This window comes from Neofelis nebulosa, chromosome 5, assembly GCF_028018385.1.
Source record: "Neofelis nebulosa isolate mNeoNeb1 chromosome 5, mNeoNeb1.pri, whole genome shotgun sequence".
Classification (NCBI taxonomy): Eukaryota; Metazoa; Chordata; class Mammalia; order Carnivora; family Felidae; genus Neofelis; species Neofelis nebulosa.
In genome coordinates, this window is record NC_080786.1 from 15,441,939 (window position 1) to 15,466,954 (window position 25,016).

General features: G+C 39.4%; 1 protein-coding gene and 1 non-coding gene across 22 annotated transcripts in view; one reads left to right on the forward strand and one right to left on the reverse strand.

Annotated features, from left to right (window-relative positions):
- NEK10 (NIMA related kinase 10) overlaps positions 1-25,016 on the forward strand; it is a 224,029-nt gene that overhangs the window by 120,030 nt on the left and 78,983 nt on the right. For 19 of the 21 annotated variants that reach the window (XR_009261689.1, XR_009261688.1, XM_058729687.1 and 16 more), the window contains 2 exons: positions 13,513-13,642; positions 14,187-14,257. Coding sequence is in view for 18 of the 21 variants with exons in the window: in XM_058729687.1 (XP_058585670.1) it covers positions 13,513-13,642; positions 14,187-14,257 (201 nt within the window). In the remaining 3 variants the exon portion in view is untranslated. Of the gene's footprint in view, positions 1-4,858; positions 5,011-13,512; positions 13,643-14,186; positions 14,258-25,016 lie in introns of those variants that run through there. The other 2 variants (XR_009261690.1, XM_058729703.1) reach the window with 2 other exon arrangements.
- On the reverse strand, positions 8,537-8,645 carry LOC131513291 (U6 spliceosomal RNA). The gene has a single exon (XR_009262514.1). It is a non-coding gene; the product is annotated as a U6 spliceosomal RNA (small nuclear RNA).

Genomic DNA, 25,016 nt, shown 5'->3' on the forward strand with positions numbered 1-25,016 from the left:
GCTTACCTTGCATTTCACTGACTTGAAAAAGAAACGTTTAGGTAGACCACTTAGCTCCTTGCTTACAGGAAGGAAACTAGCAATTCAGTGCAGATAAAATGGTGGTAAAAATTGACCCTCATTCTTGAACTTTTACACAGAAATCTTGGAGTCATACAGTGGACGATTGCTTTTATTTTAAACTTTAATTTTAGTCAGGTTAATAGAGACAATAATCAATTATGGCAGACCAGGATGTCAGCAAAACCAAGTATTAAGGAAAATAATTTCTTTTGTCATGTCAGGGTTACAGTCAGCCAGGAACAGTTGTAAAAAGTGGCTTCCTTCTTTCTCCCTTGCCCTTTAAAATCTCTTTCTTCTTTACTCCTCTTCTCCTTTTGGGGCTCACATCATTCCATATTAGTGGTCTTTATATTTCTAAAACATTCTATTTTGTTTATGTTTATGCATTTTACTGCAAATATGCTATGGTTCATGAATCTTTATTTTCAGTTGTACCTTTCGTCAGTGACAAGTGGCTGTCATTGAACTAAATACTTTTTTATTTGCTCATCCCAAGTGTTTCCTTTGTTTCATATTAGTATTGTCAATGATCATTTTTGTTGTGGCTCTCGGTCACATTTATTATTTCTTGTTCTTGCATTGAATACATAATGACTCTGTTTGGAATTCTTTGTCATCGTCAACCAGTCTGTCAATACTCTGGCCATTGATTCCCTGTGTTTTCATCTTTTCTCTCTAATTTCTCCTCATCAATTTCCTGGGAACATCTACAGTGTTTAACATAAAAGAAGAGATCACTTATTGTGAGATGCAGACATCGGCCTCAAGGAAGATACCATGGGTGGAGGCTTTTCTGTACTCCCCAAATCACACTGAATCTGGTTTTACTGATAGCTTTCTTTGTTGGGGTTTAGCAAATGATTTACTTACCAGGAGCAGGGAGACACAGTGAAATCCATGGTGAGAAGGCTGCCAGAGGCCTTGGCAAAAGTTTTTCGTATATTCAGAGCTATAGAGCTTCTGTTTTAGAGGTGAAAGAAGAATACTTTTCTTTCCTTCCTCAGCCACATCAGATTATGGATTTAGGATCTATTTGCCCAGCATTTTGTGAGGAAATACAGTGAGGATTCAGTCCTAAGACATCTACAATGAAAAAGAATAAATGAGTTCTTACAAATGACTTGAAATATGTGCTAGTTGCCTTTTGGAATAAAAAACCTTTGTTTTGTTTAAAAATCTTAAGCAAAAAACAGGCTTTACTTGTGTAGCAAAAGTAATGTATCATCAAAAACTGTTTATTTGCTCACAGATTTGCTTTTGAGTAGCAAGTGATCTAATTTTGAACGTAATGTTGATTCTATCCTCAGAATTTAGGTCATACTGAAAAATAAATTTTAGTTTTGTTATGACACTGTATAAATATATATGTCATCAAGATGTTTTTAAACTTTAATTGATGGACACAGCATTTTAAACTAAGAATAGATCTCACAAATCTCCCTTTCTTACAGAGATGAGGAATTCGAGACCTTCCAAAGGTCAAGTAGGTGCTTGATGCCACAGAACAATTAAATGCTAATTAACTCATGAAATCTACTTTTACTCTAAATGACGAATCTAGTTTCTCCATAGCACTTAGTATGTTTTTATTTATTTACTTATAGGTTAGTTAGTTGCCTCCCTTGGTATAACAGAAACTCCCGTGAGGCCAGGAATTTTTTGGTGTGTTTCATGCTGTGTCCCAACATCTACAGTAGTTCCTGGCACAGCGTAGGTGTTCCATTCATATTTATTTAGTAGATGCAAGTGTGACTAGGGAAGAGTATGGGCTGTGGTGCTGCTACGATTTAGTGTCAGGCCCTCTGTGTTTGCTGACTTGGTAAGAGAAGATTTCATGCGATAGGGAGAACTTGATCTGTATGTGAAAGGGTGATATTGCTTGGTGGTGAAGGGAGTGAACACCCTAGGTAAGTGTTGCCATGAATGAGGAGCAAAGATCTGGAGGGAGGCTGGCATAGGTGAGACCGTGTGAGAGTAGGCAGCCACTAGTGTTTCGAGATCACGCATACTTTTCTCAGATCGACCTGGTCGAAAACAGCCTGACAGCACGGTCAGCACTACCAACCTTTTTCACCGAGTGTGGTGAAAGTCCTTGGCCAATCTGACTTTGACTTGAATAGGTCAAAGGTCAAATATTTGTTTTGTGTAGTTGTCCAGTCAGACATCTGTCTTCAGGATTCAGAAATATGATGGTCCCATCTTCACTACCATGTCCGTTGGGATGCCTGTTGTTTTCTAAGCCACTTATTATAATAATCCTCATGAAAGGTGCCAGATTTCTCTATATAAATAATAATGATAGTGATGATGATGATGATGATGGTGGTGGTGGTGGTGGTGGTGGCGGCACTTTGAATTTGTATAGCACATAGAATTTTTCATGACACTTGCACATATGTTATCTCATGGACAGATCCTAAAGAATTAATCGCAGTGTCATATAAAATGATCTGAAATCAATTGTGCCACCTGGGCAATGTCCACTGATCCTAGTGGGCAGATGAAAATTGAATCTAACGTAACTTTTCATTTGCCAGTTAACACCACACATCAATTAAAGCAGATTGATGTCCGCACTGATATTCACAGGTCCTATTTTGCATAAGACAGCATCAATCTATTCTTTTTACTATCATGAGTTTTATCCATATTACATATAAATGCTTTCCCAGTTTAAAGAAGTACTGCATTAATCAGTGAAATGATGGGTCAGTTGTAGTTTTAAAAGTCATCCCCTACTCGTTAATGGAAAATATATTGATAATTCTTCCAGTGAGTGTCTTGGCACTCTAGTTTAGAAGATGTTACTGAAGGTCTGAATCACACATCTCCCTGAATGCAATCCACAGGAGGCAGGTGAGCCAATATGAAGGTTTGGCGTCTAGAAACTGGTCATGGCCTACCTTGACCTTGGAACTAATGAGGCTACTATGGATGAATCATAGTCCAGTGTATTTATTATTTAACTAAATCACTTACAGATAAGGTACGCTCATTGTTGTAAAAATTGGGCCTGGATTTAACATTTCAGATATTCATATGTGTTTTGTACTTTAAGATGCTGCTTATATTTAAAAGAACTTTTTAATCATCGATTTCACTGGTGTTAAAACCATTAATACATGTGTCTATGCAACATGAGAGAAATGTGATGCCTTTTGAGAAATGTCCCCAATACCCCATAAAAGTACACTGCTTTCATTATTTTTATAAAGTAAATGAAGAAAACCATACTTAGTATATAAATAGCTTTTTGTTTGCCTTTCTATAAGAAGGACTACTTGAACACTAACAAAGGAGAGTACACAAGTAACATTGCAACTAGGATTGCCAAATAAAATGTGAATTTCAGATAAAGAGTTTTTCAGTTTGTGTCTCTAATATTGTATTTTTAGTGTAAATATGTCCCCAAATACTGCACGTTTTAGTAAACCAAATTCCACTGAGTATCCTGGAGTTTTATTGGTTACATGTGCCAGTCCTAGATGCAACTAGGGGCCAGCACGCCCTAAAATTTATGATCGAAGTGTGGCCAGTTTTCTTCAGGCATAGTATATTTTTCTGTGGTTCTTGACCTGTCGTCTAATTCTCTCTCTGTAAGAAGTTTGTATTTAAAACAGTCTTGGAACTGTTCTGTGTAACTATCTGCTTACTGGCAGCAGTCTTCTATGAGCTGAGAACATTTCCATGATACCAGGGTACATAACCTCAACAGATAAAACTTTAAGGGACTGTTAACATCCAGAATGGTATTACCCATTGGCTCTCCTCAACTGTGGGGCTCATAGGCATGAATTAATATATTCCAAATTGGTCAGTTTCTTCTCCCACACCTGATCCACTTGTATCTATGCTAATGATACTGATTCCCACCCCATCATCCAGGCCAGACACTTGGGAGCCTGGAAATGAGGGGTCTTCCCTTCTCTTATGCTCCTTCTCACATCCAGTTAGTTCTGAGGAATCTCTCTTCTCCCTATTTCCTTAACTACCACATTAGTGGAAGCTCAGCCGCCTCTCTGCCTCTCCTCCAGCTCACTTCTTTCACCCTTCCGTGGTGGGGAACGCACTGGGCGGACCAGAATTCATTTTCACTTCCATGGTCTAGTGAAACTGGACCATATTCTATCTATGCCTGTAGGTGCTTAATAAGTAGGGTCTCACAGAAAAAAATTCAGAACATGGATGGATCCTGCAACTGCATTCACCATTCTGCCTAGGGTCCTTTTTGCTAAACTCTGTTCATCTCACTGAATATCTGAGTATCACATTGCTCACTCTCTCCAGAAAATGTGCCTAGCCACTTATTCCCTCTGGCTTCTCCCAGCTCCCCTCATCTCTATTAATTTTCATTGACTCCCATCCCACCATAGTGATTGTTTTTTGAGCTATTTCTCAGAAATATTATACCTACCTCCTGAAACCATAAACATGTGCCCCAACGTGCACAACACGCACACGTGCGCGCACACACACACACACACACACACACACACAGATATGCACTAGTGTGATTGCATGCACTTTATCCATCCCATTACTGCTATACTGAATCATTCTAAGATAGAGCATGATTTGCTTTTCAGTCTCAACAAACTATAATTACTGGGCTATACAGTTAATTATGTCACTTCAGGTCAGATTTTTATCCTCATGAATTCATATGGACTTTTGTCTCCTGGATTGAGCAAATAGTGGATCTTGGGTTCCCAGATAGTTTGTATTCTTTTAAAATTTATATTTTTGTTTCTTTTTCATTAACATTGACAAATTCTCTTTTTCCTTTTTCTTTCAGGTAGTCTAGGGAGATGAAAGTTTGATAGCTAGAACCTGAGAATGTACTTTTTTAATAGACTCAGAATTAATACATTGCAGTGTGATACAAAAATCCTTTTTCTATCCTTACCCACTGAAGCAAATAATATTGGGCAAATTATTTCAATACAAGAAACCTATCTCTAAAAATTTAGCCTTAACTGTGTCCCAAACTTCTCAACATTCTTTTATTAGTAATTTCTAACATTTGCTAGGCAAAATTTTCTTTTGTGATGTCTCCCAACACCACTTCTAAAGATGCTACATCATTATATTGCTGATGAGATACTTTCTCAATGATAGTTTTTCGATTTCTCTAAAAATTCTAATTTCTTCTCCAATTTCATATACCCTTCAACAAATGAATCTGCTTCAGCATTTCTTTCTGCTCATTAGTGCTGTATATAAGATCGTTCTTATGAACTCACAGCTGTCACATAAGTTTATCTTCTGGGGCAAGAACTAGCATTTGGAAGGTTAAGTTTATCTGTGGGTCACTAGTATGATAATGGTGGGTACACCAAGAATTGGGGATAAATCTGAAAAGGCAGATGCTGTGGAAACATTGGCTCTTGAGATCGGAAAGGTCCAATGGGATGCAGAGTAGTCAGCCCTGAGTCTCTCAGATTAAGGAAAAGCTCCCATGCACATACATGAACACACACATCTTTAAAAGCCAAAGGATTGTTTGAAGTATAAATGAAAGTAGAGGCAGAAGTAGAAAAATGAAAAGAAATGTTTGCCTCAGGAGGTAATATCAGGGCAAAGATAGTCACAGGTCCCACCAGGCATTATGAAGAAAACAGGCCCTAGGGTTTAAGATGGCTCCCTGAAGGGACTCTGAAAAACTGAGAACAAACTGAGGGCTGATGGGGGGTGGGAGGGAGGGAGGGGAGGGTGGGTGATGGGTACTGAGGAGGGCATCTGTTGGGATGAGCACTGGGTGTTGTATGGAAACCAATTTGACAATAAATTTCATATATTAAAAAAAAAAATAAGATGGCTCCCTGGAGGAGGTGACTATTTCCCTGACAGCAGCATCTGCAGAGATGTCTTGGCCCTTTTGCTATACCTCAGAAATAGCCCTTGGAATTCAAAAAAGCATGAGGGCTGTTGACCTAGGATGGGTGGGTTCTCGGCTCTGATTTGTAAACTAGGCAAATCATTCAGAGTTCAGCGCTTTTTTTTTTTTTTTTTTTTTTTAAACATTTCAAATTTTTTTTTTTTCAACGTTTTTTATTTATTTTTGGGACAGAGAGAGACAAAGCATGAACGGGGGAGGGGCAGAGAGAGAGGGAGACACAGAATCGGAAACAGGCTCCAGGCTCCGAGCCATCAGCCCAGAGCCTGACGCGGGGCTCGAACTCACGGACCGCGAGATCGTGACCTGGCTGAAGTCGGAGGCTTAACCGACTGCGCCACCCGGGCGCCCCAGAGTTCAGCGCTTTAACCCTAAGAATCAGTGGTTTGTGACAGAGACACTTACAGGCCCCCTGTGTGTGCCTGAGGGGCATGTGGATGGTGAGTAGATCTGGGAGTTGTTCCCATATGGTTTCAATGGAAGCCTTGGGTGTGAAAGAAATTATCCAAAAAGAGAGTGAAGAATGAGACGCAAAACAGCATTTAACACATGGGTGAAAGAAAGAAGTGCCATTGTATGGGAACTGCGAGGCAGGAAGGGACTACCCTTTCTGATATTACGACCTGCCTCCCCACGTCCATTCCTAACTTCCTTTACTCTAATCTAAGTTTTCTATTTCCTATAGCATTTATCACCTACTAAAATAGTGTATAATTTACTTTTTAATCATTGTGTTGTGCTGTGTTTTTTATCTTCCCTGCCTCTTCTTACTGGAAGGTAAGCTTCATGAGGGCAAGTATTCCAAGCAGTTAATGTATTCCAAGCAGGTGGAACAGTCCTGGTACTTTGGAGGTACTTTGTAACTATTTATTGAATAAATGAAAAAAATATATATCTCAACAAGTTTCAGTCAGTAGTGTCAGAAACTGCAAGGAAGTCACCTAAAACAAGTGAGGCGATTAGTAACCCATTGGGGTTCTAGGGAGAAGTTGTATCAATGGCAAGATAGGAATAGATGCTGGACCACAGTTGGGTTGAATGATGGATGGTGTGTGAAGCAGTGAAGAGGGCCAGCAGGAATTACTCTTTCAAAAAACCTTGCTTGGAAATGAGGAAAACAGTGGTACTTACAGGAGGACTTGGGATCAAGGAAGGATTTTACATGTTTTGTTGTTGCTGTTTTTAATGGGTTAGACTCACAGGGCAATGGCAGAATGTGATCTGGTCCTCAGAAGTGGTGAAGGGATCAGCTTTCCATTATGGGAAGGTCTCTTTAGTGGCTGTGGAGAGCGTGGCCTAGAGCAGGAGACACTAGGGTCAAGGACACAACTGGGCCGTGGCTTTCAGGGATAATAGCTGGGAATGCTGTTCTCCTTGATCATGTCCTGGGTGTCTTCTCCACTGGCTTTCATTGACCATCATTCCTTTGCCTCTGCCCTGCTCTTCCACTTCAACCCCATGGAATGCCTTCTGAGATTAGCAGTCTCCTCTTAATCTCTTCTCTTCACCTCCTGGCTTTAGGTGAAAACTAGTTGTTTCCTGAAGGTCCTGTGATGATGTTTAGGGTTGGGCCTTTGTGAAATGATTAGGTTTAGATGAGGTCAGGAAGATGGGATCGATCGTTTTATAAGAAACACCAGAGGGGCGCCTGGGTGGCTCAGTTGGTTAAGCAACTGACTTTGGCTCAGGTCATGATCTCGCCGCCAGTGAGTTCGAGCCCCTCCTCAGGCTTTGTGTTGACAGCTCAGAGCCTGAAGCCTGCTTCAGATTCTGTGTCTCCTTCTCTCTCTGTTCCTCCCCTGCTCACGCTCTGACTCTTTCTCTCAAAAATAAATAAACATTAAAAAAAAAATTTTTTTTAAAGAAACACCGGAGATCAATCACCCCTCTGTGCCATCTTCCCCTCCCCCAACCCCACCCAGCCATGGGAGGATACAGCAGGAAGGTGGCCATCTGCAGGCCAGGAAGAAGGCCCTTATTGGGAAACAGGACTGGCTAGTACCTTGATCTTAGACTTCCCAGCTTTCTGAATTGTGAGAAATAAATTCCTGTTTATTCCTGCTTAGACATCCCATCTTTGGCGTTTGTTATGGCATCTCAAACTGGATAACACACTCTTTTATTTATTTTGCTGTTCAATTAAAAAAATACAAAGTCTTGTGCTAAGAGTGCTCATTGCTACTGGGGCATTGTCATTTCCAAGCATTTTCAGCTGATAGAGCAAGGAGATACGTGTGTATACTAACCTGTGTACATTCACATATCTTTATCTATTTCTGTATGCAATCACTTGTATCCATAATAGGCTAAACACAAGTTCACGGTGTTGTCTCTACCTCTGTTTTATTGCCTTGTGATAGAGTACACCTCCCTTTTTCCTTGCTTACCAGTAGACTCCCTCCAACAGTGAGAAGTCTGGCTTTTGCCATCTGCTAATTCCAGACTGCATGAGTAGCGGTGTCAGAATTGTCACTCTTTACTCCTATAGGACATGACTCTGTTGACTAGAGAATAGTCCTAATGTATAATCCCAATGAATAGTCCTAATGACAGTTTTCCCTGTCATCTCACTGCTTCCAAAATATGGAATGCTTCACAGATTCACATGACGTCCTTGTGGAGGTGTCGGGCTAATCTTCACTGTGTCATATTCTAATTTTCACATACGTGCTGACAAAGTAAGTGCCAATGATCCAACTTAACAAAGACGCCTATATGACTGCTGCAGGAAAAAGGAATATACTTATTTATACATAAAACCTTTTAACATCTGTTATCTAACTTCATTTACTTTGGTCCATTTAAAGGAAAAAGTCTCCCCTCCAAACTTATATGAATTATCATATTACTGAATTACTTAAGAGTTATAAAAATATTCATATTTTAAAATGTTTTAAAAGACATCTAGGTCCAATACTCTTCTTGTTTAGCTCACTTAGTAAATAAGAATCCTTGGCGGGGCACCTGGGTGGCTCAGTCGGTTGGGCGTCTGACTTCAGCTCAGGTCATGATCTCACACTCCGAGAGTTCGAGCCCCGCGTCGGGCTCTGTGCTGATGGCTCGGAGCCTGGATTCCGTGTCTCCCTTTCTGTCTGCCCCTCCCCTGCTCATGCTCTGTCTCTCTCCGTCTCAAAAATAAATAAAAACATTAAAAAAATTAAAAAATAGAAATAGAAATAAATCCTTGGCAATTAGCAACTTAATTGTTCATATATCAGGGAAGGACTAGTAGTGGAATTTTAAAATCTGAACAAAAAGTTTATGTTTTAAAAAATTAAGCGTCCTCTCAACCTCATCTATCTTCTACATCATTTTTACTATCAATTTGTGAATTTATGACTTATTAAAACAGAGGTAGTGGTTAGTGTCCAGCCCCATCTGAAAGGCTACTCAGTCTATATGAGTTATGTTTACTTATTTATTAGAATATTTATAATAAATGCACATTGTTCCTTGCCATCCACCTCTTTACTATCCCTGACTTCACTTAAAATTTTTTTCCAGCACTATTGAGGTATTAACAATTAAAAATTGTATATATTTAAGGTATACAATGTGATGTTTCAATATATTTACACATTGTGAAATAATTACCACAATCAGGTTAATTAACATATTCATCACCTCACATAGTTACCTCTTTGTGTGTGTGATGAGAATACTTGTGATCTACTCTTTTAGCAAATTTCAAGTATATAGTACATCATGATTAACTGTAGTCACCATGTTGTACATGGTAAAAGTAAATACATTTTTATTGCCATATAACTGACCATGGCTGTGATTTTTACACACATAATTGTAAATACTTTAATCTTTGTCAGAAGAGCCCCTATGTTTTTTTAATATTGTCTAAGTTATGTTTTCTTTGATCATTGCTAGCTATAAATCTCTGTATTTTTCTAAATGTAGTTGGGCTCACTTTAAACAGAGAAATTGGAAATCATTACAAGACAGCAAATTATTTTACAATGGGTTTCAAATAATAATCACCAAAAAACTTATATGATATTGGTAAGATGTGATTGAATCAATGACTTTAGCTATATTTCCAAAAGACTGGGTTCTTTTGAAGGTGAAAAACACATAAGTAGGTTTTCTCATAGAACCTGCATTAGTTTTCTAAGTCTGCCATAACAAAATACCACAGACTGGGCGGCTTAAATTTCTTTTCTCACAGTTCTGAAGGCTGAGAGTCCAGGATCAAAGTGTTGGCCAGTTTAGTTTCCTTTGAGGCCTGTCTCCTCTGGCTTGGAGATGCCAGGATTCCACCCTCTTGTTGCCTCTTCACATGGTGGTTGTTCTGTCTGTGCACACTCATGGGGAGAAGGACACCGATCAGACTGGAGTGGGGCCCATCCTAAAGGCATCATCTTAACTTGATCATCTCATACAGAATTTATTGTAAAATATGGTCACATTCCAAGGTAGTGGGATTGGGACTTCGACATATGAATCTTGGGGGACACAACTGAGACCATAACAAGATTTTGTTGTGGCTTCTCGAAATCAGACTCTGCGTTCTATTTGTCGTTGCTTTTGGTTGTAATTAGGAAACTCTTACCTCAGAGGATATTTGAAGTTTATCCCAGCAGCAAAGTGATATGAGAGTTGGCAGTTGTCTTGCTTGTCTTTCATTTCCCTTTCTTAATTCTTTCCCGGAAAAGGAATTCTCGGTCTTTTTTCAGGGGCTCACGCACAGCATTGATTCAAGGGCTCATGCACAGCTTTGAGAATCTGATGAGATCTATTATAACAGTTAACTTCAACAAACTGCGTCAAAACTTGGTGGCCTAATACAATAAACTTTTTAAAAACATCAATACACTGGGTGCATTGGGCAAATTGGGCTGGTCTCAGTGAGGACTGCTGGTTAGAGTATTGGCTGGGCTCAGTATGTGTGGTCACCTGGTTTCCAGTGGCTTCCCGCACAGGTTTGATGGTAGGCTGGCTGTGGGTAGTGGGTGGAGGTAATTGGGCCACACGTTACCATCATCCAGCAGGCAAACCTGGGCTCAGTCGCCTGGTTGTGTTCATAGGATTCTCCAGGGCAGGAAGGGAGAGAAAGCCCCAAAGAGTATTTTCTAAGCCTCTCCTTATATCACTTTTGCTTGTATCTTCTTGGCCAAAGCAAGTCACATCAAGTGCAGTTTCAAGGGGTAGAGAAATAGACCCCACGCCTTGCTGGGAGCTGCAAAGCCAGAGTGCAAAGGGGAATGCCTGTTGGAATGAGCAGGGTTTGTGGTCTCCAGTGAGAAGGAGGAGATGGAATGATGAGAACAATAAACTGAGCAAATTCTGTTCCTACAAGTGTTTTCCCCCAGGTTGAGTGATTGTTTTTTGAGAACAAATGAAGGCTATCTTCCAAAGAAGTACAGATGCTGGCTGTTGAGAGTGAAAGCATAGCGGGAACAGGAAATGGAAAAGGGGTCTAAGGGGAAATGGATGGAACACTCGTAGCGTCTGCTTCATGAGCTTTTGGAAACAGGAAACAAATCCTCTGACTTCTCAGTAGATTAAAACGTGAGAAATTTTTCTGTGGGGGGCCAAGGACATTTTTTTTTTCCTCTGGAGGACATTATTTCTTGTTAAGGCATTTTCTTTTAAATGTGAACAGTTGACAGGTGACAACAGGAGACACTTTTTATACAGTTAGAACCAGCAGAGTCCTGGAAATTTCATTCCCATTTCCCCCACTGCCATGCTGTTGAGCTCAAAAACACCAAATATGAAAATGCCCAACTGAGAGACCTAGAAATCATACCTTCCTCTGCAAGCACATAACATAAATCTAAAACTAGGAATTCTTCTTCATAATCTCGCAAAAATAGCAACTCCTTGGATATTCTTTTTTTTTTTTAATTTTTTTAACGTTTATTTATTATTTTTGAGACAGAGAGAGACAGAGCATGAACAGGGGAGGGTCAGAGAGAGAGGGAGACACAGAATCTGAAACAGGCTCCAGACTCTGAGCTGTCAGCACAGAGCCCGACGCGGGGCTCGAACTCACGGACCGCGAGATCATGACCTGAGCTGAAGTCGGACGTTTAACCGACCGAGCCACCCATGCGCCCCTTCTATGGATATCCTTAATAGTCAACATTGATTTATGTCTACTCTGGTTGTTCTAATATCAATTTATCAGTTTCTTTATACCTTAATCCACCATCAAAGCTAACCCTTAATCCCTACTCTATTTATGTAGAGGGCTGAGCACAGTCCTAAATACATACAGAAGTGAATTGCTAAAGTACTTAATTTAGGATGTGTGGGTATTAAGTGCTTTAAACCCTTTCCTGAGTTTCACTCTACAAATATGATAGAGGAGACTTCTATTACTCCAAAATATCCAGGAGAATTGCACTCCCCTCCACTTAAAAAAATGTCAAAACCATAAACTCTCACACCTTAAATTCATTTAAAGGCTGACAGCATCCATGTCCAGATTGGAAATGTGATTTCAGAAGAGATGAACAGGTTGGATGTTGTCATTTTCTGCAACATATTTAAGTATGGTCTTCCTCCTACTTTATAGGCTAGAGTTGAAGAGCAATGGGAGGGGCTGTATCAATCAGTTATCCCATACTAATGCTGTATGACAAATCACAAAAATTTCAGTGGCGTTCAACAATAAAGCATTTATTGGGGCACCTGAGTGGCTCAGTTGGTTGAGCGTCTGACTTCAGCTCAGGTCATGATCTCACGGTTTGTGGGTTCGAGCCCCACATCGGGCTCTGTGCTGACAGCTCAGAGCCTGGAGTCTGCTTTGGATTCTGTGTCTCCCTCTCTCTATGCCCCTTCCCACTTGCGCTCTGTCTGTGTGTGTCTCTCTCTCTCAAAAATAAATAAACATTAAAAAAATTAAAAAAAAAACAATAAGCATTTATTGTTAGACTCATAGGTCTGGGCCTTCTGGGCAAGCTCTCCTTCCTTCCGGCTGTAGGTTTATGCAGTGTCTGGGGCAGATCTCCTCCGTGTATTTTATGCTGGACCCAGGCTGGTGGGACAACAGCCACTGGGATATGTTCTTCTCTTGGTAATGGACAGAAGCTCCTCAAAGGACAAATGAAAGCACTCAATATTTGCTAAGACAAAGGCTCTGGTCTGGTTCACTGTCATTTCCATATTCCACTGGCCAAACCAACACAAAACCAAACCAAAGGCAGAGGTGGGTAATGACCACTGCCCAAGAGACCGTTGTAAGGGTGAGATGTGCAAAGTCTTCAGAATAGTAAAAATCCGGAGCCAACAATTCCTTCTACCACAGAGGGGTGATTGTTTCTGGAAATAACTTCCTTAGGCACTTAATAGGCAATATTTATATGGTTCATTGATATTTAGTGCTTAAAATGGAATTGCTTGATGGTGCTTCTTGATTCATCTGAGTCTGGGAGAATTCAAAGATAGTTTTTAATATATTTATTTGAATTAGTGATAAAGAGTTTCCATTTTTTCCCCTCATATCTCCAACTATTGCTTGAAAATTGGACTTCTTTCTGTGCTGATTTCTTCTGCCTTTGACAGTATCTATTAACAACCTTATTTTAATTCAGCCCTGAGGTACTGAAGAGCGAGCCGTATGGGGAGAAGGCTGATGTCTGGGCGGCAGGCTGCATCCTTTATCAGATGGCAACTCTGAATCCTCCCTTCTACAGCACCAACATGCTCTCCCTGGCTACAAAAGTAAGCAGTGTTGGGAGACAGAAGGGTCTTGTGTTGCTAAAAATGCCATTTCTTTTCTCCCTAAATAGATCATTTGTGGTTTTTATGAAAATGTCAATTAAAAGCAGGCACATTGTTTTATTAACCACGTGATCCCGTTCATTATTTCCCCCCCTTTCTTCTAAATATACGTCATGTGCTATGGCACATTTCCCCCTATAATTGTCTTCATTTATCATAGAAAATTATACAAATAAATCTATCAAATTACTTTTGGTCTTTTATTTTTAATTGTGGTTTGGATTGCCTACAATTGGCATATTATATTATCCTACACATCATTTATTATGAATCTGAGGCTAACTTTAACTCAGCTTGAAGAATACAGTCTGTGCTCGAGAACTGTTTACTCGATGTTAATTTTTTATTTCTTGGGATGTTTTTGTTTCTGATTAAAATGTGTGCATGGTCATAATGCTTATGGGGCAGCTTTCATGTTGTGGCCAAGTAGCGTAGATACTAGTGGCCTCTTTATGTCCATCACACTAGTCTGTCTGTTTTGCAGATAGTGCAGGCGGTATATGAACCAGTGCCAGAAGGCACCTACTCTGAGAAAGTGACAGATACCATCAGCAGGTAATTATCCTCACAACTCTGAACCGATAGGGATGGTCAAGAAATACCTCGCATCTCTCCGAATTTACTGTGTCCATATTCATGAAGAAGAAGGGCTGCCACACAATCCAAACCTAGAAAAATATTTGTGTATCATCAGTAATGGTGACCATTTGGAAGCCACTGAAGGGTCCAAGAGGAAGTAGTGTCTGCACTTGCAATATTATGCAGCCATCCGAATGATTATTCAGAGGGCTTTGTATCAGGCCGTAAAACAAATACGGTAAGAAGCTAAGTAAAGCAAACAGGATGTAAAGCTGTTTGTAACTCTGAGAAAAACTGTAAATATATGCACAGATGTGAGAAAAGGCTAGACAAGGACATAGGAAACTGGCAAAGGCCATGCAAAATGATAAAATTGCAAGCACTTTTTCATTTCTATTTTTAAATTGGTAATGTTATGTTGTATAATAATTCTTCAAAGAAAATCAGAAAGAAGCGCTCCGGCCGGCAGTATAGTAGGATTTTAATGAAAGTCATTTCCCGTTGCATTCACAAAGTTCTGACCTCACAGGGCTTGTCCCCGCTGACCTGTCACCGTTCCGTCCCACTTTCCCTCTGCTCCCTTGGTGCTCCCTCCCTCCCTGCAGCCACAGGGAGCTCCCTGCGAGTCCTGGCATGTGACTGCCTCTGGACCTTTGTCCTCCCTCTTGCCTTTTCCTGGACTTCTCTTCCCTCTGGTATGTGCATGGCATAGGCCCCATTTCATTCATGTCTCTGATGTTATTTGCCATCATCAGGGAGCCTGCCTGATCTCCCCACAGCCTCTCTGCTTTCTGGCCCTCTCGCCTGCTTTACAAAGCTCATGGCACCCATCCCTTGACATGTTAGACAGGTCCATGAAGACTTGTTTCCTTATTGTCTGTCTTGTCCCCACCAGAAGGAAAACTCTCCAGGAGCAGGGTCTTCTCCAGTCTCATTCATAGCTCTTCAGAGCCCAGAGCAGTGCCTGGTACAAGACAGACCCTTAACAAATACCGGTTCTATGAATAAATGACTTGTTTTCTGGCTGTTATTTATATACGAATGTATGCTCCTAAGTTGGCTCAAGACTACTTATCTGCCCCATCAAGCTCAGTCAAATCCTCATTATTATTATAGAAATCCCAGACTCCCCCAAGATAGAATATCTGTCCATTCTCCTGCCCAGTTGCCTTTAAACTTGGTTCTGTACCTGCCCCAGCACCTAGCACCACCTCTGATGGAATGTAAGAGATGTATTCCCTTCACTTTCTCCTCTGAGCCTGTCATTCACATTAATAGGTACTCTCACAGTTTGTAGGATTACATATTGAAACTTTCCTTGTTCAGCACAGTGCTGTCCTACAGTTAAGGGGCCCAGGCCCACCTGGGGCTGAGTTTCACTAACTGTAGACTCCGAACAAACATTGGACCATCTTTCTGCATCTCTGTTCCCTCATCCAGTTAAAATGGGGGCTGTAATAATACCAAACTCATCAGGCTGGTGTGATAATTACACAAAGTAACTATGAAAATCACTTAGCATAGAGCTTGGCAAATGGTAAATCTTAAGCAATATTGGCAATTATCATTGTTAATATTATGGGAAATGAGCTGAAACCCCTTTCGGAATAATCTGAATTCTGCATATATTAGATCATGCCCTGTTGCTAATGAATCCAGACAAATGTATTTAAATTGCTCGTCTCCACAGTTTGATCCTATTATCTGCTATTTGTTTTCTGGAAAGTGCCTTAAAAATTCAAGAAGTCTCCGGAGATGTGAAGACAAGAATACCAGATTTAGTCATTTAATTTCTCCTTTTCATAGGTATTTGAGTGCCATAAAGACCAGGGGAGGGGTGATGCAGAGAAAATGTACAGAGACATTATTCTGAGTTTGTGGCACTGGGCAAACAGGACCATAATTTGCTTCTGACAGGCTCCCTGGCTACTGGTATCCATGTGTCTTGGGGCTAACAGGTTAGTGGAGGAGTCAGATACCAATATTACATGTAAAGTTTAAGAACATCAGTAGATTCTGGAATCAGCTGGATTTTATTGATTGATTGATCGATCGATCTATTTTTTAATGTTTACTTATTTTTGAGAGAGAAAGACAGATGGAGCAGGGAAGGGGCAGTGAGGGAGACACAGAATCTGAAGCAGGCTCCAGGCTCCGAGCTGTTAGCACAGAGCCTGACGCGGGGCTCCAACTCACGGACCGTGAAACCATGACCTGAGCCGAAGTTGGCTGCTTACCCAACTGAGCCACCCAGGTGCCCCTGGAATCAGCTGGATTTTAATCCCTACTCTTCCATTCAACCCCTTTTCTCATCTGTGATGTACAGGTAGCAATAGTAACTACTCATGGGCTGGTTCCAAAGCCTAAATAGGATAACGCTTCTAGTGCTTTTCGCACAGTGCCAGCATCAAGTGAACCGTCAGTAAAATTAGGTATTGTTATTAATAATATTAGTGTTACTATTTATGGGATTAAGTATCTAAAATAAGTTCTGATAAATTTGATGAAGAATGGTAAAGGAAGCAATGAGAGAGTCCAGAAGGACTTGGCCTAGTCTAGCGACTTGGGGGAAGTTTCTATTTAGAAAGAACATGTAATCCGAGACCTAAACAACCACTAATTCTCAAATAGTAAACAGAGTAGAGAAAACATTTCATAGACCATAGAGCTTATTATTTTGAGGAACTAAAAGAAATTGGAGATGTAGCATGTCAAGTAAGGAAGAGAATAGCCAAAGAATGCTGAGGGCCTGGGGAGGCTGACAGGGGCCAGATTAACTAGGCCACGTTGAGGACTTTGAATTTTTATCTCAAGTACTGAGGAGAAAATTTAAGGTCATTTATAGGCTGGCATGTAGTGAAAATTTCTTCTATAGCAAAGATCATGCTGGCTGCTCCGTGGGGAATAGACAGGAAGGATTGGGGGAGTGAAGGGAAGCGGATCTAGCTATCTCCCAAGAGATGATGGCGGATCTGACTGAAATAGTGGTGGCGTTGATGGAGAGGAGTGGGGCTGTTTCCATGGTGAGTTGGAGGTTGGGTCAACAAGTTTGGGATACAAGCATGAAAATGGAATGGCACCAAAAACGTGAAAACAACTGAGTTTATTCTCTGGACTTCAGAAAAGTGGAGCCACAACCATGGAGTGGAGTTCCAAGGAGGCCCAGGTCAGCTCACCATTAGATGTATGTGCCGGGGGCATCCGGGTGGCTCAGCCAGTTAAGTGTCTGACTCTTGGTTTTAGGTCATCATCTCATGGATCATGGGATCGAGTCCTGCGTTGGGCTTTGCACTGACGGTGTTGGAACCTGCTGGGGATTCTCTCTCTCCCTGTCTCTCTACGTCTCCCTTTCTCATGCTCTCTTGTGCTCTCTCTCTCTCTCTCAAAATAAATAAATAAACTTAAAAAAAAGAAAAAAAAAAGAAGTATGTCTCAGGATTAGAGATACCCATAGTGAGGCAGGCTGCTGGGTGGGGAGTGAGTTCCCTGGCACCAGAATGTTTAAGAGGATGAATGATCACTATCAGGGGACTCGGGATGAAATGTTCATAAGGACACTTTTAATTCAAAACACTAAGATGCTATAATAAGTAAGAACTGATGATTTAATTTTAATTTGGTAACTGATCATACATTAAGATGAGTGCATTCTGTAGCAGATGTGGTCTTCATTTAAGTTATTTGAGACTTGTTGTCTGGGTTCACATCACAAAGTTTTATCTTTACAAAATTTGACATACATAAAACCAAATTCAGCCATGAATTTTATGCAATTACATATTTAATTTGCTTTGGATTTTTAGTCTTTAAAAATTAAGTTCCAAAAGAATAAGGAAGCAAATTCAATTTTCTATTTTTTTAGTTTCCTATTTTCTTTAGGAAATTGATGCAAGGAATATATAAAGGTAAAAGTTGGTCTTAATAATCATTTATGACTCAGCAAATTAGGCTCAGAGCTGATCAACAACAACATGATAGAGCCTTTGAAATATAAGATAGCCATTATTGGGAAACTTTACTGGACTCCTTCTTAATTTCATACTTGGTGTTGTTTCCAATTACATTATCCTTCTTCTGCTTTCCCATCTCATTTTCACTGTCTACACCCTGTCTCAAGTAGAGTTGATGCAGTTGTGTTTCTAATGTGTAGAATCTTTCCTTTTTCCTGTCCGTTCATACGGCATACAAGCACATTCTGTCACTGGAACTTGTCTTTCCTAGTAGGCTTTTACATTGGGAGGATAACTTAGCAACCCTGAAGAGTTTGGGCAGAAAATAAATCCATTCTGTTGCTCTGCCCAGTACCAACATTACTATTTTTACCTTCCAGTACACTGTTAAGAGAGTATTGTCTGTTTACTTTTTTAAAAAGAAGAACATTTCCTTTTATGCACAAAATATTTCAATTGCCTTACATTTCTCTATCTGTGCCTGGTTGCATAAGCTGTCTGGTGCTTTGTTTCAGAGCCGGTCATGATGACTAACAAAGTTAATGCTTTCAGCTAGTTTTAAGGACAAAGGGATCTTTACATTACCCTCCCCCCAACTCTGTTTTTTTTTCTTCCCCCCCACCCCAAAGTAAATATGACATGTTGCATTTTGTAAATTTATGGTGTACAATGTCTCCATAATGATGTATTGTATATATTTGATATATTGTAATATGATTGCTGTTGAAGCAATATTTATCATATCATATAATTACAGTACAGTATTATTATCTATATTCATTATTCGGTGCATTAGGTCTCTATGCTTATTTACTACTCATCATGAGTTTGTACACTTAGCTACCATCATTCTTATAGCCCCCACACCTCGTGTCCTGATAACCACCATTTACTTTCTATTTTTTTGTAGCTTTGATTTTTCTAGATTCCATATAAGTGATATCATACAGTACTTGTCTTTCTCTGAGTCATCTCACTTAGCATAATGTGCTCAAGTTCCATCTCTGCTGCCAAATATGGGAAGATATCTTCCTTTTTCATGGCTGAATAATGTCCCATTGTACATATACACCCAACTCTTTCATTCATTCATATGATGATGGGCATTTGGGTTGTTCCCATGTCTTGGTTCTTGTGAATAAATATGGGAGTGCAGATACCTTGTTGAAATCCTATTTTCAGTGCCTTTGGGTGTACTCCCAGAATTGGAGTTGCTGGATCGTATGGTACATCCATTTTTTAATTTTTTGAGGAAACTCCATATTGTTTTTTGTAGTGGTTGGAGGAATTTACATTCTCACCAACAGTGTTAGTGTTCCCTTCTCACCAAATCCGCATGAGCACCTTTTATCTCTTGTCTTCTTGATGATAACCATTCTAACAGGTGTAAGGTGATAGATCATCATGGTTTTTCTTTGTGTCTTCTTGGTGATTTGTGACATTGAGCATCTTTTCATGTGCCTATTGGCCATTTTGATGTCCTCTTTGGAAAAATATCTGTTTAGTTCTGCCCAATTTAATCAGGTTATTTGTTTTATTGTTACTAAGTTGTGTTTTGTTCTTGATGTATATCTGATATGTGGCTTGTAAAAATTTTCTCTCCTTCTGTAGGCTGCTGTTTCATTTTGTTAATTAAGGAGCAGAAGCTGTGAAGAAGCTTTTGAGTTTGACGTAGTCCCATTTGTCATTTCTTTTGTTGTTTTTACTTTTGGCATCATGTTAAAAAAAAAATCATTGCCAAGACCAATATCAAGGAGCTTCTTCCTTTCCTTCTAAGAGTCTTATGGTATCAGGTCTTATGTTTAAGTCTCTGATTTTGAGTTAATTTTTGTGAGTGATGTGAGATAGGGAGGCAATTTCTTTGTTCTGTATATATTTCTTCACTTTTCCCAGAATCATTTGTTGAAGAGACTATCTTTCCTCCAGTGTGTGTTCTTGGCTCTGTTGTCAAATATTAGTTGAATATATATTCTGGAATTTAAATTTGGGGCTCTCTATACTCTTCCATTGGTCTATGGGTCTATTTTTATGCCAGGATGCTAATGTTTTTATTAGTAGGGTTTTATAGTATAGTTTAAAATCAGGATGTGTGTTATCTGCAGTTTTATTCTTTTCTCTCAGGATTGCTTTGGCTAATCAGGGCCTTTTGTGGTTCCACACAAATTTTAGGATTTTTCCTTCTATTTCTGTGAAGAATGCCTTTGGTATTTTTATGGGAACTGTACTGAGTCTGTAGATAGCTTTTGGTGGTATGGCCATTTTAACAATATTTACTCTTTTGATACGTGAACACAAAATGTCTTTCCATCTATTTGTGTCTTCTTCAATTTCTTTCAGCAAAGTCTTGTAGTTTTGTTGTATAGATCTTTCACTTCCTTCGTTAAATTTATTCCTAACTATTTTGTTATTTTTGATGCTGTTGCAATTTGGATAGTTTTCTTTATTTCTTTTTCTAATGCTTTATCATTAGTATAAAAGAATCCCCACTGGTTTCTGTAAGTTCGTTTTGTAACCTGCCCCTTTCCTGAAATCACTGATTAATTTCAACAGTTTTTTTGAATTGATTCTTTGGGATTTTCTATATGTAAGATGATATCATTTGTAAACAGAGAAAATTTTACTTCTTTCTTCCTGATTTGGGTGTCGTTTGTTTCTTTGCCTTGCCTCATTGCTCTAGTTAGGACTTTTCCAATACTATCCTGAATAGAATGATGAGAGTGGGCAACCTTGCCTTGCTTGTGATCTCAGAGGAAACACTTTCAAGTTTTCTCCATTGAGTATGATGTTACCTGTGGGTTTGTTGTATGTGGACTTTTTAATGTTGAGATATATTCCTTCTATACCCAATCTGTTGAGGATTTTTATCATAAAATAATGTTATATTTTGACAAATGCTTTTTCTGTGTGTATTGAGATCAAGTAGTTTTTATCTTTCATTTTACTGATGTGGCAAATTACATTTATTGATTTGTATGTGTTGAACTTTCCTTGTATCCCAGGGATAAATCCCACTTCGCCATGGTGTTTTCTCCTTTTAGTGTATTCTTGAGTTTTGTTTGTTAATATTTTGTTGAGAATCTTTGCATCTATATTCATCGAGGATATTTTTCTATAGTTTTCTCTTCTTGTGGTGTCTTTATCATCTGGTTTGGTATCAAGGTAATGCTGGTTTCTGGATGATCTATCCATTGCTAATAGTGGGGTCTACTATTATTGCATTGTCTATTTCTCCTTTAAGATCTGATAGTATTTTCTTACTATATTTTGATGCGAAGATGTTGGGAGAACGTATATTTATTATTGTTATATCTTCTTGGTGTATTGACCCCTTTATCATTATATAATGACCTTCTTTGTCTCTCGTTATATTTTTTGGCTTAAAGTCTACTATGTCTGATATAAGTATGGTTATATCTGTTTTCCTTTAGTTATCATTTGCTTAGAGTATCAATTTCTACCCCTTCGCTTTGAATCTATGTTTGTCTTTGGAGCTGAGATGAGTCTCCTGAAGGCAGCATTTGGTTGGGTCTTGTTTTTTAATTTATCTAGACATTCGGTGCCTTTTGATTGGTGAGTTCATCCATTTATATTGAGAGTGATTATTGGTATATGGAGACTTACGACTACCATTTTGTCTTTTAGTTTCTGGTTGTTTTGTATCTCTATGGTTTTCTTTTTCTTTGTGTTTCTGTTTACATGTTAGGTTGGCGACTTTCTATGATAATTTTCTCAGTTTCCCCCTTTTTGCGGTTTTGTGTCTTTGCTCTAGATTTTTGAACTTTATGTAAAACGTCTCATAGATAAAATAGTCCATTTTATGCTGATAACAACTAATCTTCATTTGTCTATACAGGTGCTGTCATTTTCCTTCTCCCATTTTTATGTTTTTGCTGTCACAAATTATCTCTTTTTATGCTATATGTTTACTACTAAATTGTTGGCATGTACAGGTTTTTTTTTAAATGTTTGTATCCTTTAACCTTTATGTTATAGTTTAACACCCTATTCTGAAATAGAATTACAATTTTGTGTACAATTTTGTGATTCTATTTATCACCTTACTTGAAAATCTGGGTACTTTTGTCTTTTTGTTTAAGGCAGAAGAGCTCCTTTCAACTAGACCTACCTGTAAAGCAGGTCTAGTGGTGGTAGACTCATTCAGCTTTTGTTTGGGAAATCTTTTATTTCTCCTTCATGCCTGAAGGATAACATTGCTGGATAGTTTTCTTGCCTAAGATTTTTATATTTCAATACTTTGAGCAATCATTCCATTCTCTTCTGGCCTGTAGATTTTCTGCAGAGAAATCTGCTCATAGTTTAATGGGAGTTATTTTGTAGGTTAGTCTCTTTTTCCCGAGCTGCCTTTAAGATTCTTTCCTTATCCTTGACTTTTGACAGCTTCACTATAATGTGTCTCAAAGTTTTTTTACATTGAGACAGTAAGGTGATTTATTAGCTTCGTGGACTTTTATGTCTAGTTCTTTCCCCAGCTTTGGGAAGTTCTCAGCTATTATTTTTTTAACTGCCTCTCTGCCCCCTTCTTCTCTTTTCCTTATGATATACCCATTATTTTTGTTGGCTCTCTTAAAGCAGTCTGATAGCTCTCGTAGGATTTCTTCACTTTGTAAAAGTCATTTTAAAAATAGAAGTTCTCTTCTCCTCCACATGAATCATTTCCAGATTCCTACCTTCCAGGTCACATATTCTCTCTTCCATCTGATCTGTTGTGTTTACAGTGCTTTGTAATGCACTCTTCATCCCATTTGTCGGGTTGTTCAGCCCCAGAATGTCTGTTTGGTCCTTTTTTAGAATTTCAGTCTCCCTCAGTTCTGACACTTTATCCTTGGTTCTACCACCTCCATGAAGTCCGATCCACTCACCCTCAGTTATACGGATGTATGGATCACTCCGGCATCCTGGTGTGCTGTGCAGAGGAAACCTTGTTGGTTTATGGATGCCCTACTGGTTATACATTGAAGGCGAGAGACAAAGGGAACAACTCACACCACCATAATCCTCAACTCTTTGTTTCTTGAAACACAAAATGAATACAACTGAACATCACATCTTTCTAATTCTTTCCATCTGGTCTCTCAGAGCAGAGTGGGGACAAAGAGGGTGAGGTGAGTAGAACAACCTAGGTTCTTGCTACAACACAATTTTGTTTCTTTTATTGGAGAATCACTGAAGCACTTGTTCACTCTTTTTTAAAATTGTTTTTTCATGTTTATTTGTTTATTTTGAGAGAGAGAGAGAACAGGAAAGGGGCAGACAGAGAGGGAGAGAATCCCAAGTAGTCTGCCTGCTATCAGCGCAGAACCTGATGTGGGGCTCGATCCCCTTGAACAGTGAGATTGTGACCTGAGCTGAAACCAATAGTCAGACGCTCAACCGACTGAGCTACCCAGGTGCCCCAGCATTTGTTCACTTTTAAGAATTCTCTGAAATATCTAAGCAGGGATGATCTACGACCAATGCTCACTGCCTATGGCCTCATACTCAAAACTGCCCTGCACTTAGTGTTTAAGCCTCTGCATTAAAAGTCATGAGATTCTTAATAATTTTATCTTTAAATTTATGTTTTGGAAATTAAGTCTGAGGAGGCAAGGGGCATGCATGTTTGAGGCTGGGGAGCCTCAGTTCATAAGTGGTCCCTCCAACTTCCTACTTCTCTGACATAGATTCTCAGCCATCTGCTCCTGACGCCCTGGCCCCTACCTGGCCTCCGGCTCCCTGTTCCTGGCCCTGTCCCTGTCCCTGTCCCATCATTGCTACTGTTCTCTATCTGGTGTGATTGGGTGTGTCAACATCCTGTATTCTGCTTTGTGGATGCAGACAAGGAGAGGATCAGGGTGCAGCATGTGCCCTGCTGGCATCTTCGGGTGAGGCAAAAATGAGGCCATCCTTAACCAGGGTGGTAGCATCATGGTGCACTGAGTGGGTGACACAGTGGGGCCTCTTGCCCACCTCCAATTCAGGTATCAAGTACGTCATGTGGGCATGGAGGTTTAAGTCTCTTGAGGGTCTCCTGTCTACCATCATTTAGGACCCTGGACTATGGGAAGGGAGATTGATTTCCTCACTCCCTGCTGGGGCACCACACTTTCATTTTACACTGGGAACTCCACAAATTATGTAGCTGGCCTTGTCTCTACTATCTCTTGCCTCTCTCTGTTATAAATGCAAAGACCGAGCTTTGTTAAATATGAATTCAGCAGATGTGTAAAGTGTCTGTCATAACCAGAGGGCAAGACCACTGCCTTAGCAAGAAATAACACAAAGATTAAGTATGAGATGATAATGTCTTAAAATCCAGTTAAAAGAGGTATATTTTACTCATAATCAAGTCTAAAAGAGTAATTAGCAAATTAACAAGTTAGAGTCTTATTTTGTCTTATGTTGTGAATAATGATAATAAAAATAAAATAATTCCCCAATATTTCCTGGAGACATCAGTATAGGTGAAAGTGGTATGAACTATAGGTTGCTAAATCAAATACAGATGTGCAAAGTAGGTATTTTTCTCAAAGTCCAAATAAAGTAAAGTTTATTAAGAAGAACATGGCTTCAGTGAAATTAGAGAATTTGAATTAAAATATCATAGTGAGTACCAGAAGTATTTGAAGCATACTAACAATAATCATGATAACTGATATCATGGTGTCTTGAATATCCTTGTATTACTGTTTAGCTGTGACATAAATAATACTCTCTTTAATAAGCTGATTGCCATTTCCTACCTCCAAATCACAGAAAATATTAGCAGGCAATGTGTCACATTAGCT